The 15,576-nt window shown below is 53.8% G+C and overlaps 6 protein-coding genes across 6 annotated transcripts; 3 read left to right on the forward strand and 3 right to left on the reverse strand.

The window, feature by feature from the left end:
• The first annotated feature begins 1,240 nt into the window (after nucleotides 1–1,240).
• SEPMUDRAFT_81774 (uncharacterized protein) lies at nucleotides 1,241–4,794 on the forward strand. Its single transcript, XM_016910289.1, has 3 exons — nucleotides 1,241–2,181; nucleotides 3,199–3,451; nucleotides 4,058–4,794. The coding sequence occupies exons 1-3, from the start codon at nucleotides 1,862–1,864 to the stop codon at nucleotides 4,484–4,486; spliced, it is 1,002 nt and encodes a 333-aa protein (XP_016762096.1). The 5' UTR covers nucleotides 1,241–1,861; the 3' UTR covers nucleotides 4,487–4,794.
• Nucleotides 4,795–5,507: 713 nt separating this feature from the next.
• SEPMUDRAFT_147849 (uncharacterized protein) lies at nucleotides 5,508–8,733 on the reverse strand. The gene has a single exon (XM_016904550.1). The coding sequence runs from the start codon at nucleotides 7,325–7,327 to the stop codon at nucleotides 5,669–5,671; it is 1,659 nt and encodes a 552-aa protein (XP_016762097.1). The 5' UTR covers nucleotides 7,328–8,733; the 3' UTR covers nucleotides 5,508–5,668.
• SEPMUDRAFT_139816 (uncharacterized protein) lies at nucleotides 8,072–8,695 on the reverse strand (the record flags this gene model as incomplete). Its single annotated transcript, XM_016902915.1, has 1 exon — nucleotides 8,072–8,695. One exon carries the CDS (start codon nucleotides 8,693–8,695, stop codon nucleotides 8,072–8,074), a length of 624 nt encoding a protein of 207 aa, XP_016762098.1.
• A 1,370-nt stretch (nucleotides 8,734–10,103) lies between the features above and the next one.
• Nucleotides 10,104–12,023, forward strand: SEPMUDRAFT_131741 (DUF124-domain-containing protein). The gene is made up of 4 exons (XM_016902447.1): nucleotides 10,104–10,358; nucleotides 10,433–10,456; nucleotides 10,575–11,380; nucleotides 11,477–12,023. Exons 1-4 carry the CDS (start codon nucleotides 10,331–10,333, stop codon nucleotides 11,693–11,695), a joined length of 1,077 nt encoding a protein of 358 aa, XP_016762099.1. The 5' UTR covers nucleotides 10,104–10,330; the 3' UTR covers nucleotides 11,696–12,023.
• Nucleotides 12,024–12,201: 178 nt separating this feature from the next.
• SEPMUDRAFT_147850 (eIF-5_eIF-2B-domain-containing protein) lies at nucleotides 12,202–13,670 on the reverse strand. The gene is made up of 3 exons (XM_016904551.1): nucleotides 12,813–13,670; nucleotides 12,524–12,749; nucleotides 12,202–12,369 (listed from the first exon to the last, which is right to left on the reverse strand). The coding sequence occupies exons 1-2, from the start codon at nucleotides 13,606–13,608 to the stop codon at nucleotides 12,580–12,582; spliced, it is 966 nt and encodes a 321-aa protein (XP_016762100.1). The 5' UTR covers nucleotides 13,609–13,670; the 3' UTR covers nucleotides 12,202–12,369; nucleotides 12,524–12,579.
• A 290-nt stretch (nucleotides 13,671–13,960) lies between these two features.
• On the forward strand, nucleotides 13,961–15,283 carry SEPMUDRAFT_147852 (uncharacterized protein). The gene is made up of 2 exons (XM_016904552.1): nucleotides 13,961–14,430; nucleotides 14,486–15,283. Exons 1-2 carry the CDS (start codon nucleotides 14,181–14,183, stop codon nucleotides 14,587–14,589), a joined length of 354 nt encoding a protein of 117 aa, XP_016762101.1. The 5' UTR covers nucleotides 13,961–14,180; the 3' UTR covers nucleotides 14,590–15,283.
• Nucleotides 15,284–15,576: the final 293 nt, after the last annotated feature.

The raw sequence follows: 15,576 nt of genomic DNA on the forward strand, positions 1-15,576 counted from the left end.
AAGTACCTCGTACCCTCCCAGTACCGGAGGTACCGCCTAGTCGTCGGCCACGATGAGAATCGGCATGTTTCTGCGCGGCTTTCGTGGATTCTGATCATGATGAGACCCGATCATTCCGGATGGTAGAAGGTAGAACAGCTCTTCGCCGTCGAAAATAGCACTGGGCCGCTGATCGGCGGGCCCTTCTTCAGAGGCGTGCGCTGTTAGCAGCTTAGCCGAATGGATCATGGCGCACACATGGCCGCCACTGCAACGTCAAGAACAACGTCCCGTGCACAGCGACACGGCGGAAGGCGGCGCAAGGGCCTGCTGGGCATCGCTGGACCAGAGGGGTAGGTGGTAGGAGGTAGGAGGTAGGTGAAGAAAGTGAAGCAACAACCGCGATGCACAATGTGGTGGAACTATGGGATGAACTGCCCGGCGCCCTTGTGCTTCCTGCTGGATCCGCGATGAATAATACCGGCAGACGTGCGCAATGGCCATGAGAGAAGCCTCCGAGCCCGGTGCTGGATGATGGTTCTTCATCATTAGGAGGCAGTTCTATGGCCGGCCATCCACTCCACATCCCCATGCTCATGCAGGTACCGGTACATACGCCGCCGGAGTCGCTGCATAGCGGTATGCCACCTCCGTCAACGCTGCATAATTCGCTGATGCTGTTGGTACAGTGGCGAGCTGGCCCGCAAGCAGCATCACCATGAACACTCACTCCTGCACTGTGCAGTAGAGGCCATCCTGCTACAGTCCACAGTACCCGAACACATCGCCTGCCGCTCGACATATCCAGTGCTTCGCATGCGAATGTGACCGTGGGCTGCACGGCACGACTCTGAACTATTGCTGTTCATAATCATCATCACCATCATCATCATGATCATCAAGCGGCGTCTCATTGACGTGCAGACATGGAGACGTGGTATGCAACCAGACTAAATCGCCAAGGCGTACCTCCTACTGTTGCCGGCCGCCCTCGATCGCCCCACAGAGGCCTCTGAAGTTTGGGAGTCGCTAGTGTTCTACTAGTGCCTCGTGTTGCTCCTTCGACGTGCACAGAAATATGCCCAGCCGGGTTAGAGTGAGTGAGACACAAATAGTACATACGTCCTTGGCGCTCTGCAAAGCTTGTTGGAGCTTTCTTCTCAACGTCTCTCTCCAAAGCCTCTGTCATCAAAAAACTCTCCTACTACATTCGGTCGGTGTTTCGCGCTGACTTTTCCGCAGCCTGACGCTACCTCCTCCGCGCTGCAGTAGCACGACACCGCCGCGCGAGTTTGACATGACATCGACGTTGCACTCGCAAGAATAGAATGGAAGCCTTGAGTTGCCGCTTTCACAGAACGCCACTCCCAAAGCTACGCCATCCGAGTGGCCTGGACAGCTGCTATTCGTCGTATCACTGGCCACAGTTCACACGATGCGTCCGAGAGAGGAGCAAACATCGTCAACGTGTACCTCTCTGTCGCCGGACTGCCGACGCTCTCTCCGAGCCGTGCGTTGACAATGTGGATCTCGGATCGCTTCTCCTGAGGATCATGGCTTCCTGGCTCGTATCTCTCAGGGCCGTCTACTTGCGAAGGCCAAGCTACCACCGGTAACACTATGGCTCGAACAGCATTCTGCGTGGCGGGCGGGAATGGTCTGTCGATCGCCACGGCGCAGTATATGAATACCAGAGTCTCCTGCTTTCATTGTTCTCTCTTCCCATCATCGTCACCACCACAGGCAACTTCAAAGGCGCCTCAACACCGCCGACCGTTGTTTTATATCTTTGTCGAGGTCCCACTCGTTCAGGCTTCGTCTATCCCATCGCTTTCCATCACCCGCAACATTTACTGTGCTGTTCGGTAACACAACAGCAATCATGTTGTACAAGCTCTCGGTTCTGGCGCTGGTGGGCGCTACCTACGCTCTGCCAAACGCCCCAGCCTACGGTGCGGCGGCTCCTCCAGCATATGGCGCCTCTTCGTCTTCGTCGAAACCGCCAGTTTCGCCAAGCTCGAAGCCAGTCAGCAGCTCGACTGAGGCACCCAAATACTCCACAACCTCTGCCGGAAGCCAGCCAACTGCGTCCTGCCCTGCTGCTGGCACCTCTGACAGCCATGGTCGGTACAGCTGCAACCCAGCCCACTCGTACCCTGCAGGCCAGACCTGCAAGCTGATCGATGGTTGCTACTTCATCGAGTACCCACAGAGCAGCTCTGAGGCACCCAAGTACCCTTCGTACACCACGAAAGTCTACCCATCGTACACGACGTACTGCCCTCACCCCACTACTCTGACTCACGGTCCTTCCACATACGTGGTGAGCAAGGCGACAACCTTGACGCTTCCTCCATACACTGCGACTGAGTCTCAGCCTCCGGTTTACCACAACCCCACTGGCGGTTACTCATCCAAGGGTTCTTTGATCACCTATGCGACCAGCTCGACAGCCACTGTCTACCACGCAACTAGTGCTCCTGTCTATTCCACCTCTGGAACTACATACTACAGCACTTCGGTCGTTCCCTCTTACAGTGCGTCCACTTGGCTCACATCCGCGAATGTCGGCAAGCCAACCACATACCCAGTCGCACCACCCGCTGCGAGCTGCCCAGTATGCCCAGTCAACCAGTGCCCCCCACCAGTGACTGTGACCGTCTATTCGAGCATGGCGCCACCACCAGCCTCGGCCGTCAACTCTGTCCAGACACACCCAGCGCCTGCCTACTCGGCCTCTGTCGGGACACACCCAGCGCCAGTCTATTCGACCTCCGTTGCGACCCAGCCAGCGCCAGTCTACTCGACCTCTGTGGCCTCTCAGCCAACAGTCCCAGCCTACAAGACTACCGGAACCGTCCCATCGCAGCCTGCCTCTTCATCGGCATGCCCAGCGCCCGGTACCAACGACAGCCAAGGCCGCTACAGCTGCAACCCAGCACGCACGTACCCAGCTGGCCAGACCTGCAAGCTGATTGACGGCTGTTACTTACTCGAATACCCACAGACTAGCTCTGGCTCTCCTAGCAAGCCAGCGGCATACCCATCTGCCAGCTCTACTGCGCCAGCAGCTTACCCTACCTCTTCATCGGCGTGCCCAGCGTCCGGCACTAAGGACAACCAAGGCCGCTACAGCTGCAATCCAGCACACACGTACCCAGCTGGCCAGACCTGCAAGCTGATCAACGGCTGTTACCTACTCGAATACCCACAGACTAGCTCTGGCTCTGCTAGCATGCCAGCAGCATACCCATCTGCCAGCTCTACTGCGCCAGCAGCTTACCCTACCTCTTCATCGGCGTGCCCAGCGCCGGGTACCAACGACAGCCAAGGCCGCTACAGCTGCAACCCAGCACGCACGTACCCAGAGGGCCAGACCTGCAAGCTGATTGATGGATGCTACTTGCTCGAGTACCCAAAGACTAGCACCGGCTCCGTCACCAAGCCGGCAGCATACCCAACTAGCTCGACTGTGCCAGCAGCGTACCCTACTTCTTCGTCAGCATGCCCAGCATCCGGCACTAAGGACAGCCAGGGCCGCTACAGCTGCAACCCAGCCCACACTTACCCAGAAGGCCAGACCTGCACGCTCATTAATGGATGCTACTTGCTCCAATACCCATCTACCAGTTCGACTGTCCCAGCGGCTTACCCTACTTCTTCGTCGTCGGCATGCCCAGCGTCGGGTGCCAAGGATAGCCAGGGCCGTTACAGCTGCAACCCAGCCCACACTTACCCAGAGGGCCAGACCTGCACTCTCGTTAATGGATGCTACTTGCTCCAGTACCCATCTACCAGTTCGACTATTCCAGCGGCTTACCCTACTTCTTCGTCGTCGGCATGCCCAGCGTCGGGTGCCAAGGATAGCCAGGGTCGCTACAGCTGCAACCCAGCCCACGCCTACCCAGAGGGTCAAACCTGCAAGCTGATTAACGGATGCTACCTTCTCGAAACCCCAAAGACTAGCTCTACCGTGCCAGCGGCGTACCCTACCTCATCGTCTTCAGCATGCCCAGCATCAGGCGCCAAGGATAGCCAGGGCCGCTACAGCTGCAACCCAGCCCACGCCTACCCAGAGGGTCAAACTTGCACACTGATTAACGGATGCTACCTTCTCGAAACCCCAAAGACTAGCTCTACCGTGCCAGCCGCTTACCCTACCTCATCGTCGTCGGCATGCCCAGCGTCGGGTGCCAAGGACAGTCAGGGCCGCTACAGCTGCAACCCGGCACACACCTACCCAGAGGGCCAAACCTGCAAGCTGATCAATGGATGCTACCTCCTTGAGACCAGCTCTTCTACAGTGCCCGCAGCTGCCAGCTCGACCAAGGCCTCGCCTCCGGCGTACAAGCCAAGCTCCACCGCCCCAGCTGCGTACGCCAGCAGCACCCCCGTGGCACCACCAGCCTACGGCGCAAGCAGCACCCCCGTAGCACCACCAGCCTACGGTGCAAGCTCGACTACTCCAGCGGGTCCAGCTTCCTACCCAGCCCCTACCGCCTACTAAATGTATGAAGAAGCAGAAGAATGAAGAATAGAAGTATACAACAGCGCGGGACTTTTCTTACTGTACCATGGCATCTTTCTTTTTGTATATAGTACTGCTTTGTCTGACTCATACAAGCGAGCGAGTGATTTTTGGGGAAATCAGATCCAGTATACATCTCTAACAGAGAGAGACAAGTGTATGACAAAAAGTGTACGAAGTCAGAGATTTTTCACAAAAATGTATGGTTTTTTGGGGGGATGGGAATAGATGGGTGTTGATAGATAGAGGAGTATCAGAATGTTACCGTTTCAGTCTTTACAACAAACCAATGAATAATGCATCTTTCTTCAATATCTCACTACGTCCCCTCCCTCCCTTCTAGGAGCTAATCAATTGATGAGAAGATTGAACATGGTTTCTCTCTAGAGTATTGATTTACCTGACTATCGAATCCTTTTCCTTCCTTCCTTACGCGCCAGCAATACTCCTCCCTCCTTCCTTTCTTGGGTTTGTTTTGTTTTCGGCTAAGCTAGGTATTTATTCCATTGTCGGTAGATAGGTACATGTACCTCCTAGGTAGGTATGGTTATGATTTTATTTTCCCGATAAAGGGCGTTTAGGGAATCGACTGAATAGCTCTCATGGAAGAAGAAGAAAGACAGAAAGACAAATAGACCAGTCTGATTATTTATTGATCTATCAATTTAACATAATCTAAACTGATTTCTCAACAGATGGAAAGAGAAAGTGTATGTGTGTGTACTAAAAGACTTCTTTCTGGCTTCTTTTCTGCAGTCTCGTTGCCAAATATGTACAAGGTAACATGTTTTGTCTTGTTCATCATCATCATCGGGCGGCGGTGAGCCGTTGAGAGAGGGTAAGGTAATGTAAGGTACCTCCAGGCAGGAGAGTGCTGCTGACATGGGGGCACATGTATGCAGCATTGTCACCAGCTACTTCAAGAGATGCCATCCTTCTAGAAGCGATTAACCATGAAGCAAGCATGAAGAAAAAAAGATCAAGTAAAATCATACATGGGAAATAATTCAACTCTTTAATTGTGGCGAAACCTGTCATCGTCATCAATTCATGTGGGTGGTTCAAACTACGCAAGCTGCTATGTTTGGACTTTATTTTGGCCTCTTCTTCCCTTGCCCAGTCCGTGTACCATCCTGAGCTTACTCCTCCTCCAAGTTCATGTCATAACATTGGTGTCATAGGCGAGCAATCATCATCCTCGCGAACGCTCGGCGAAAGTGCAGTTTCTAACCGCTGGCCCGTCCGGGTATTGCGGCGAGCCAAAGGCATTCTCTCGCCCATATTCCTTGCTCCCAGAAACCCAGCTCCATCAGGGGCGAAAATGGGCGTGACAGAGATACTCGGCGTCCCTGGCATACCGTACTCCTCCTCCTCATCATCATCTGAGTAGGAGGGAGTCATCATCATACCAAATGCGCTTGCCGGAGTGGAAGGTTCTCGCCGTGTCGCCATCCCTCTGCTCTTCGACCTCGACCAGGGTGTCCTCACGGAACTTGAAGGTGTCAGGAGCGAGCGGATCGACCTGGTGTCGTCGTTATCTGAAATCAATGAAGATGCGCCCGAAAGGACGACCACCCATCTACGATCGACTGCTGTCCTCGCCATGCCGATCGATCTCCAGCGATCCCCAGTGATGGCCGTAAACATGTTATCGAGAGTACCGACCGGCGAACTTGCGAATTTGGTGTTGAGTTTCAGTACTGGCTTCGCGTGACTTGCTTGGGAAGATTCGTGTTGTCTGCTAGGGGGTCTATTGGATTGTCTGCTTGAGGGTCTGCTGGCAGATCTGCTGAATCGTTTTCTCGAGCCATCGACGTCCGATCCACCGCCCATTCCGTGATATTGCAGCGAAGCCCAACGTTCGCCGGTCGCGAGACCCGAATATCCTGCAGGCCCAACAAGTTCGGCAGTGCCGGTCACCTCGTCCACAGTCATTGTACTCCCAGCAGGGAGCGAGAGGAATTCGTCAATCTCGCTGGCAGCTTTACTTGCTTCGCGATCGAGAAGGACTGAGCGTTCGAGCACCTCTATCCTCTGATCACACATTCTCGCTCTGGTAAGATTGATTGACCGGGCTAATTCATCCTTTTCACTTTGCATCTCTCGCTCCTCGAACGCATGCTCGACTGCGCTGACGGCTTCGCTGGGGCTCCCGACACATTTAAAGTCCATGCTCTCGTGGGGATTCACATAAGGCTTGATTTGAGGCAGACTCCTCATGTTGCGGAGATAGCGAGTCGATCTGACGGACTCCATGAAAGTCTTCTTGACGGGCGACTGTGCTTGGACTTCCGGGAGTGGCGGCAAAGACTTTTCTGTCCTCATCGTCATACGAGACATGGACCTGGCATGTCTCATGGTGCGCTTCCGGTCCGGTTGAAGCGTTGCAGCCGGTGCATGTGCAGAGTGGCCATTGCGTGTTTTCTCGATACGCTGCAAGAACAGCATCTCGTTCTCGGAGGATTCAGAATCCGTGGAGCCACGCGCTGATAGGCGCATACGACTGCGCGATCGATCCCTCGACCCCGTGCCATATCTTTGAGAGTGCTCCGGGCGCTCGCCCAAGGGTAGATCACCGCCGGTGTACCCATCCCGATATTCGCCGAGGTCGATGACGCTGTCTTGGGCGCAGTCGATGAGGGTGGGAGTGCTCTTAGTGAAGGCGTTGTTGGTAGGAAGCCCTTCCTGCCCTTCTTGGACCGGTTTCAAAGCAACTGATGCACGCAGCTGAAGGTTGGACAACGATGAATTCCACGATTTGAACTTGTCACTCAGGCTCTCCACGGAGCTAGACCGGGGGATTCGCTGGCGGCTGCGCATGTTGATTGTTTTCGGGTCACTGTGCGGAAGACCTCACAGAGAGCAATGTGTGAAGGTTGGAAAGAGCGGAAGCAATGTTATGGTGGACGATGTCGAGGCCGTGCGGGTTTTGAGCCAAGGGCCAAGAGGGTGCGAGTCGCCATCATGTTGTCCGTGTCAGTCAACCCTAACAGACGATACATCGAGAGAGTTAGGTCTCGAGTAGTGTGTCTATACGTGCGTCGTGTGTGAGGCAGATAGCTGTCAAATCTGGGACAAGGTGCGCTCGTTTAAGGTTGAGCAACGTCTCAGAAGCCGTTGTGTTTGAAGACTTTGCGGCACACATATCATGTCCTGTGTGTATGGCTGTTGTGGCTTGCCTGATGCTCCGGCGCCACATTTCTTGACTCGTGTCTGCAGCCTAGATGCCATCTGCAAACAGCGAATGCTTGCATTTACGAGTCCAAAAACAGCGCGTTCAAGCTCCATGCACCCAATACGGTAACCCTGTGCGATGCAACTTTTGCAGGGCTGAAGGCGGTTCTCAGACGGCTGGCTTGAGAACATAATAGCAACAGGCTCCAGCATGAGCCCTCGCCTGCGAGCTACAAATAGCCCGAGTCTCAAACGCAATCACACCTCAGCAACGGCTGTGCTGCATTACTCAGCTCATGCTTCGATCCAGTTCATTCTCGGAGCAATCTGGATGAGAGATTCATACATAGGCCGTTGTCCAATGCATCAGTGGTAAAATCATCAATCATCTCACGCTACACCCTGTCGCTTTCGCTGCAGAATTTCCAGTCGCAGGCGTTCCGCAGCGGCCTGTGTCTCAATCATCCTTCCCACGCCCGTTCTCCAGGCTTCTTCCAGGCCTTGCATCTCTCCTGCTGCGTTTGCTTGTGTAGTCCGCCGACCTTGCTCAAGCTGCTCCAGCCCCGTCTTTGCAGCCTCGAGCTCTTTCTCGAGCGCTTTCAGCTCATCTTCGAGCCGACTGTTTCCAATCAACCAGGCATTCTTGCCATATGTCTCCAGCAGGCTGAGGTTGATTTCCCGGCCGCGCAGATATTCGGTGCTTGCGTAGGCCTTTTGCAAGGACTCCTTCCACGCGGGCAGATCGCCTTTGGCAGGCGCGTCAAGAAGCTCGTAGCGGCTCAGATCGAGGCCGGCATCTTTGGGCTGACCCGCAGAAATGCGCGCATGTTCGGCCTCGACCAGTGCAGAGAAGCCGGTGGTTGGGTTCGGGGGTGGAATTGCAGGGTGCAGAGCGCTGGCGTGGGCAGGATCCATTTCGGCGTGGACCAGAGCGTTGGCGGCGTGCAATGTCTCTTCAGAAACGGGCGGGTCAACGTACGGCAGCGCATCTGGAGCATGCTGTATGAGAGGCATATTGTCAATTTCCGCGAATTGTGCGTGATTGAGTCGTGTCTCTCGGTAGACTCTAGGAGGTAAGTTACCTTAGGTAGCTGAGCTCGGCTCTCGTCAAAGGTGCGAGTAATATGTGCAAAAGTCGCGGTACTGACTTGGGGGCGCCTGACATCCACCTACCACCACCACCTTATGTCTGTATATACCTACCGACCTGCCTGTATCTCCCGGATATCCTCCTCTTCCCAGCATGGACTTTCACACCTCACCACCCATCTCTTATCCCCCATCTCCCGAGTCATATCGAGTCAAGCTACATACATAAGAAAGCAAACACCGCAAAGATCGTCGCCGTGAAAAGTATACCTCAGGTACCAACCGCACGTTAGACCGAACGTTAGACCGAACGTTGAAATTGTCAAGCCATCGGATCACTCTAGGGAGTCTATATCTAGTCGTGTCTACAGCCTCAAAATGCCCAAGGTTAGCTACCTTCTAATAGCTACTAGCAAATACCAACCTATCGTCATCTTTTTGTACATCAGCCCATCGTCTAGTCTCGTCTCGTCCGTTATAATTCACGTCACTGTTGAAATTCCGCCATCTTATCCTCTTTGATATTGTATATAACGTCGAGAGCGAGTTAGGTATGTCAATACTATTCCCTCTCTCTCTTTTACCACTACCTCCTCCAGCTACTGTCTCAAGGATGACCTTTGGGCTACAACTCTTCCTAGATCGACATGTCATATGATCGCCCACCCCACTCTGTTGTGTACATTCCCCTTGTTTGAATACATCCAGTTCATCTTATATACCTGGGGTGTCTTCTGAAGTTCGGCTCAGTGCACTTGGCGGAGTGTATCTTGGCAGTCCGGCGCTTTGTATTCGCCCATAAGGTACCTAACCATCAATACTCCCCGACCTCGTCTTCTCCAGCGCGCCCGTATACACTCATCACGAGGTGCCAACATGGTCATGGGGGCTCCACGCGGCAGCATAGGCTTGCTGACGGTAGCTACGGCGTGCTGCTGAGTCTGCTGCTGATGAACGCGCCAGCCCAGTGTATGGCAGCCGAGTGGAGGCAGCCGAGGGCATCATTCGTGCCATCACTACTCCTGCTCGTCGCTCATCAGCATAGTAGACGATTGGTGAGAAGCATCACCGAATGAGAGGTCCATCGAGTACGGCAGACGCACCAACACTGCCGTAAGCGCCCATTCCATGATGGGGGCGCCTGTGCACCACTCTCTAGGCGCCCTGCATGGAGCGGAGACGACCAATGGGAGCTCTCAACAGCTGTAGCACTGCAGTCGTTCACAAGCAGGCTGCGAGTCTGCGGCCACGATTAGCGAGCGAGCTGATGCATGCTCCAGAATAATACCTCCCAGAATTCAGGTATACAGCCAAAGGTAGGTCTGGTCTGCCTCTCGCTCTCCCTCTTTCACTCTCTCACTCTCACTCTCACTCACTCTCGAGACACTCCCTCACGCACACCGAGTATTGCCCCAACTCCCTCAGCTTACCACAGCCTACGACGACGCAACAAGGCTCCCGAGTGAACGTTATATCGAGCCAGCACGAACACTTGTGAGAGAGCTGCACCGCACAGCAGGAACTAGAAAGAGATATCACAAGAGGCAACAACGGGACAAGATGGCGTCTACCCAGGAATATTTCCCTCGTGAGGCCGCCCTTGCCTACATGTATATTGTGTAAGAAAGCAGCAGCAGCAGCTGACGGTACTACCACACACAGCTCCCCCAGGCGGTCATGCTCACAGTAAGGCTTCCCACGTACACGCCACAAGAACATGTCCTATCCGCGTGCAAGACGACAATGGCGGCACTACCAGCAGGCATTCCTAGAGCGAGATATGGGTCTAACGCTGGCAGCATAGCCGACAATCACTACCCGGCCCCACCTCAGCCGCAACAGCAACAGCAGCAGCACTTCGCGCCTCCGCCAACGTTCGCACCTCCTCCTACTGTTTCTCCAATTACACCTCCTGGTACAGAGGCCACCGGCATCCCACGAGCCACGCCCGAACCAAACCAACAGGATCAGATATCGATACCATACCATCCAGGCCCACCAACGACTTCGCAAGAGCCTGAACCCAGTTATGCGACCTCGAACTATACGGCATTAGCAAGCCCTAGACAACTGTCCTTCAACCGCCAATCATCGATTCCAGGCGGCGCACCTCCCCCAGGACAATTCACAGGCGCAGGAGCAACATTAGACGATGTGGGAACGTTCAACGGCGGCTCGTATCGAATTTCGCATCGCGACACCAACACAATCGTCACGATCCAGCTCGCCATGGGCTGTCCCATCACGGTCAAGCCCGGCGCCATGATTGCCATGTCACCCACCATCACAGTCAAAGGCTCTGTGAAATTTAGTATGAAGAAGCTATTGGCTAGAGGCGAAATGTCTCATACCACGTTCACGGGGCCGGGAGAGCTACTCTTAGCACCGTTTGCATTGGGCGACATTACCAATATCAGGCTGTCGGGGAAAGGAGAGACGTGGAATATAGGCAAAGACGCGTTCCTGGCATGTACGCAAGGTGTCACAAAGGACTATGTCAGTCAGGCTTTGAGCAAAGCCATCTTCTCTGGCGAAGGACTGTTTGTATACAAACTCGGTGGAGCAGGAATATGTTGGATCCAATCCATGGGTGCCATTATTCGCAAAGATGTAAGTACCTTGCTTTTGCATTTTTCCTTTCTGCCAAAAGAATTCATTTCCTGCTTCGTCAATCGCTGATTCGATCTGTCCGACCCCTCTTCCCAGCTCCGCGAAGGCGAAAAATACATCATCGACAATGGCCACTTGGTCGCGTGGAACTGCAACTACGTCCTCGAACGAGTGGCGAGCGGCGGCATCATCAGCAACATGAGCGCGGGCGAAGGTCTGGTGTGCAAATTCTCTGGTCCCGGCACCGTGTTTATGCAGACTCGCAATCCTGCTGCCTTTTCACAGTACATGGCTGCACACGGAGGCGCTGCATAGGAGGTACTTACCTAAGATGGGTGGAGTTGGGGCTGGCATACCATATGGATGGATGGATGGACAGGTCTCGGCCGAAGTCTCGGTCTAAGTCTCGGTCTGGAGATTATTGGGGAAGCTGCGATCATGCCCTTGGAAAATACGGTAGGTACGGTAGGTAGTAGGGATGGACGCGTTTCATGAATTGATGGGGAACACTGGGGTTTGATGTGGCGCTAGGTACCTGACCTGACCTGGCAATATGTTGTTTTCCATTTTGAGATACCTACCGAAACGAGAATGAGGACGTTGTAGCCATGTTTTGGTTCATATATCGTAGGTACCTCTTTACATACCTCACGCTTGCCTTCGCGGAGGACTCGATGAGGTAGGTGGTCATGCTATCTGTTCTCGCTCGACATACGCCAAATTCGAGTTTTCTGTACAGTAGACACCTACCTTGAGCATGGAACATTGAAATTAAAAGGCAAGGACTTGCAAATTCAGGTGAAAGAGGACATTGTGTTGGAGAAAAAAACTTTCCATTTCAACCAAGTTAGGTACAGTACCTAGGTATACTCGCTCGCACGAACGCTCTACCGTCCCAAGTCCCGCTCCCTTAGGCCGCCTCGGTCACTTCCTCCCTGTGTATCATCCCGTACTTTTCAGCGTCTCGCCCGATCATTATAGTCGCTGTTCTAGAAGTCATGAGCAAATCTGTATGTGCCTTGCGGCTAGCATGCGACATATCGTATACTCGTGGTTCCCATCGTCTTCGCCGTGCTCTCGAAAACACCAAAAAGGTGCCATCTCGATCATTGCCGACAGGACGATGGAACCGGCATTACCTACTTTTAAGGGAGCAGAACAGAAAGCTCGGACGCGCGATGAAAGGTAAAAGCAATCGCTTAACCTTGCATACGCTTGCGCTTGCCGACTTGAGCAGAGAAACCGCTCTTGATGGCGGTGACGGATCGACGAGAGGCACACGAGTTGCAGGTGACGAAGTAGAGACGGTTCTCTCCCTTGCTCAACTCGGTGTCCGGGGATCTGCATGTCTTGCAGGTCACGTATTCGACTATTCTCATGATCAGTACGAGCTCGCCGCTGCAACTGGGGTAATGGCACGCAAGCAACTTACCAATATACCGACGAAGCACGTTTTCAATCTGCTTCTGTTGGAAACGACCCTTGATGACCAGTCTTCGGCTTCCATCTACGGAACCGCTCGTGCCCAATTCAGCAAAGAGGTACTGTGTGACATGCTCGTCTGTGCGCTTCATCCTCTTGCAAATATCGGCAATGTTGGCAAAAATGGTCTTCTTGTTACCTTCACGTAGGCATTGTGGTGGTGGAATCTTGTAGGTCTTGCCTCCACTGGACGCCAGATCAGGATGCGAGTCGTGGAGCATGACGAAGAAGCGCGACAGCAAGCTCTCGTAGTTGTAAGCCTTCGTCTCGCCGTGTGCCCAGATACCAGTGCCGCCGTGGATGTCGCCGTCCTGTACGCCAGCTTCGGCCGCATCGCCCTTGGAGGAACTCTTGGAGACCTCGTCCTCACCCTCTGCGGCGCCGGCCTCTGCCAGCTGCTTCTCGAAGTCGTCTGCGGGCGCCTTGACCTTCTTCTTCTTTTTCTTCTTGAGCGCTGACAAGTCAACTTCACCATCTTCTTCGGCCTTCTCCTCGCCGTCTTCGCCCTCTTCAACCTCCTTCTTTGGCTTCTTCTTCTTTTTCTTAGCCAGTCCCTCGAACATGGCGGTCACCTCGTCGACGGCTTTGTCCTCGCCGCCGTTCTCGATGGTATGCGTGGCGGCAGAAGCTTTGTCTCCATCGTGCACGCCGTTCGTATCATGTGTGACAGTGCCGTCGCCGTCGACGATGGTCTGGCCATCGGCGAAAGCCACTGACTTGCGTTTTGAGAGCATCTCGTCCGCCATGATTGCGGTAGTGTCGATGCTGGTTGTGTGGGTGGGTGTAGGTGGAGGAGAAGTTGTGGCGGCGGGTGCTCTTGAAGTCGACGTTCAGTGAGTCAAAGGCCACAATTATGTCAGCGGGGATTTTCGACGGAACTATCCGTCGCGAGTATGGACGGACAGCGAATGAATGCGACGTGCAAGACGAGTTGGCCGTGGGCTGTAGCAACACAGGAGCAAGATGAATGCATTGGAGGAGTGCTCATCCTACCCCCATCCATAATGCCCAGGGCAGTATTATTTCCCACTCCACGGGAGATATACGTGCGTCACGCGTGTCTTCGTCTCCTGAGGCCACAAGGTACCATAGGTAACCTTATATATCGTCTCTAAACTAGCTTTCGGTTCCCAGCCCGAGCTGTAGGAGGAGGTTAGGTAGCAGTCTGTACCAGTGTACACTCGATCACGAAGTAATGCTCGTCGACCCTAGAGCGGTAGAGCAGTGCATCTGTGCCTAGTCAACAAGCACCGAGTGTACCAGTCACTCGTCCACAGCCACTCCACTCCCATCCCACCCACACACAACGAGAGCAGTCATGTCCGATCCCTCATCCTCCTACGCGCGCATCCCCTCCGCTGCCTCCGACATCGACGACGACGATGGATTCGATTCCCTCCCATCTTCCTCCGCAGGCTCCACGACATCCCTCTCTCCGAGCGAGGAAGAAGCTTACTCAGATGCCGAGCGAGAATGGCGGGAAAGTCTACAACAGCTGGAACTCATGATGACACTGGTGCTGATACCTTATCTGGGCAAGTACTTTGGGAGAAAGTGTGCCTATTATGGTAGGTGGAAGTGGAAGGCGTAGGGCGTGAGTATGCTGGCTGACAGGGCATCTAGGATGGGCGAAGTTTATGGAGTGGAAGTATCCTGTGACGGTAGAGATCACAAGTCCTGGTTTGTTCAAAGGTGTCGGGGCTATTGAGGCGGCCGCGTCGCTTTGATGTGGATGGCTTGCAAGACGAGAAATACTACAGTCAAGAAAGTCATGCTCCAAGGGCAGCCTACGCGTTCGCGTATTGAGTCCATCCGCCTGGCTAGAGACTATGCGGCACTATCCACTCCTCTGGAATGCGCAGGCAGTGAACATGTTCGAGGGCCGGTACACTTCGGAGTGGTTGCTTTGTACGGGCCCACGCTCAAGATTCGGTCTTATTCACAAACACACACACTCTCTCTACAGATGCCATTCCTGTGGTGCACTCGTGAGCGCTCCTGGACGTTGGATTCAGAGCTACGAGTCGGAGATGGCGAGACATGAAGGTCGAGGGGGCGAAAGAAGGCGGGTGTGATGCAGGGGTCTATACACTCTCTATGGAAAGTCTGTTGGGAGAAAGGCCGCGCCGAAGCCAGTGGAACCAATCATGATTTGCGAAAGAAGCACTTTCATGGGAACGGGAAGAGCAGGCTTGCATTGAAGATGGTATAAAGGATAGAGGTTGCGCCAGAAGATCATGTCGGCTGTGTACACTTGGATCCTTATTCGACCTACCTGACTTAAGATCCTGTTACCTGAAGTTGAGGCATTGCCTCTCTTCACTCAGGTAGCCGCTCAAGCCTTTCTTGGCGAAGATGACGACGATCGCCCACCGGATCTGTTCTCGTTTTACCTCCTAGCACATTCTTTGATTTCTACTGCCAATTGTTCTTACACGGTCAAATGACTGCGCTACCAGCCAAATGCGTTGAAGCTTCAGTTCTGTAGATGCTAATGACGTGCACGATGAGCCAAGCAAACCTGGCTTGGCAGCTAATGATGGGCGCTGACGACAAGATCGTAATAGGGACGCTTAATAGGGACGCTTGGAAATCCACTGATTTGGCTCAAAAGGAAGTCCAATGTGTTGTCAGAAGCTCTCGGTATACTGACACAAACAGAAGAATTGATGAGCTTTGCCGTTGCAAATCATCTAATATCATTGCAGAGTCCG

The sequence above is a fragment of the Sphaerulina musiva genome, assembly GCF_000320565.1.
Source record: "Sphaerulina musiva SO2202 unplaced genomic scaffold SEPMUscaffold_3, whole genome shotgun sequence".
NCBI lineage: Eukaryota > Fungi > Ascomycota > Dothideomycetes > Mycosphaerellales > Mycosphaerellaceae > Sphaerulina > Sphaerulina musiva.

Bases quoted from the DNA above. Each gene is read 5' to 3' on its own strand.
- SEPMUDRAFT_81774 (XM_016910289.1), top strand. From the start codon at position 1,862: ATGTTGTACAAGCTCTCGGTTCTGGCGCTGGTGGGCGCTACCTACGCT. The intron at 2,182-3,198 runs GTACCCACAGAG...CCCACAGACTAG, and splicing joins GATGGTTGCTACTTCATCGA to CTCTGGCTCTGCTAGCATGC. The intron at 3,452-4,057 runs GTGCCAGCAGCG...GCCTACCCAGAG, and splicing joins CATACCCAACTAGCTCGACT to GGTCAAACTTGCACACTGAT.
- SEPMUDRAFT_147850 (XM_016904551.1), bottom strand. From the start codon at position 13,608: ATGGCGGACGAGATGCTCTCAAAACGCAAGTCAGTGGCTTTCGCCGAT. The intron at 12,750-12,812 runs GTAAGTTGCTTG...TCATGAGAATAG, and splicing joins CGTGCTTCGTCGGTATATTG to TCGAATACGTGACCTGCAAG.
- SEPMUDRAFT_147849 (XM_016904550.1), bottom strand. From the start codon at position 7,327: ATGCGCAGCCGCCAGCGAATCCCCCGGTCTAGCTCCGTGGAGAGCCTG.
- SEPMUDRAFT_147852 (XM_016904552.1), top strand. From the start codon at position 14,181: ATGTCCGATCCCTCATCCTCCTACGCGCGCATCCCCTCCGCTGCCTCC. The intron at 14,431-14,485 runs GTAGGTGGAAGT...CAGGGCATCTAG, and splicing joins GAGAAAGTGTGCCTATTATG to GATGGGCGAAGTTTATGGAG.
- SEPMUDRAFT_131741 (XM_016902447.1), top strand. From the start codon at position 10,331: ATGGCGTCTACCCAGGAATATTTCCCTC. The intron at 10,359-10,432 runs GTGAGGCCGCCC...TACCACACACAG, and splicing joins TACCCAGGAATATTTCCCTC to CTCCCCCAGGCGGTCATGCT. The intron at 10,457-10,574 runs GTAAGGCTTCCC...CTGGCAGCATAG, and splicing joins CCCAGGCGGTCATGCTCACA to CCGACAATCACTACCCGGCC.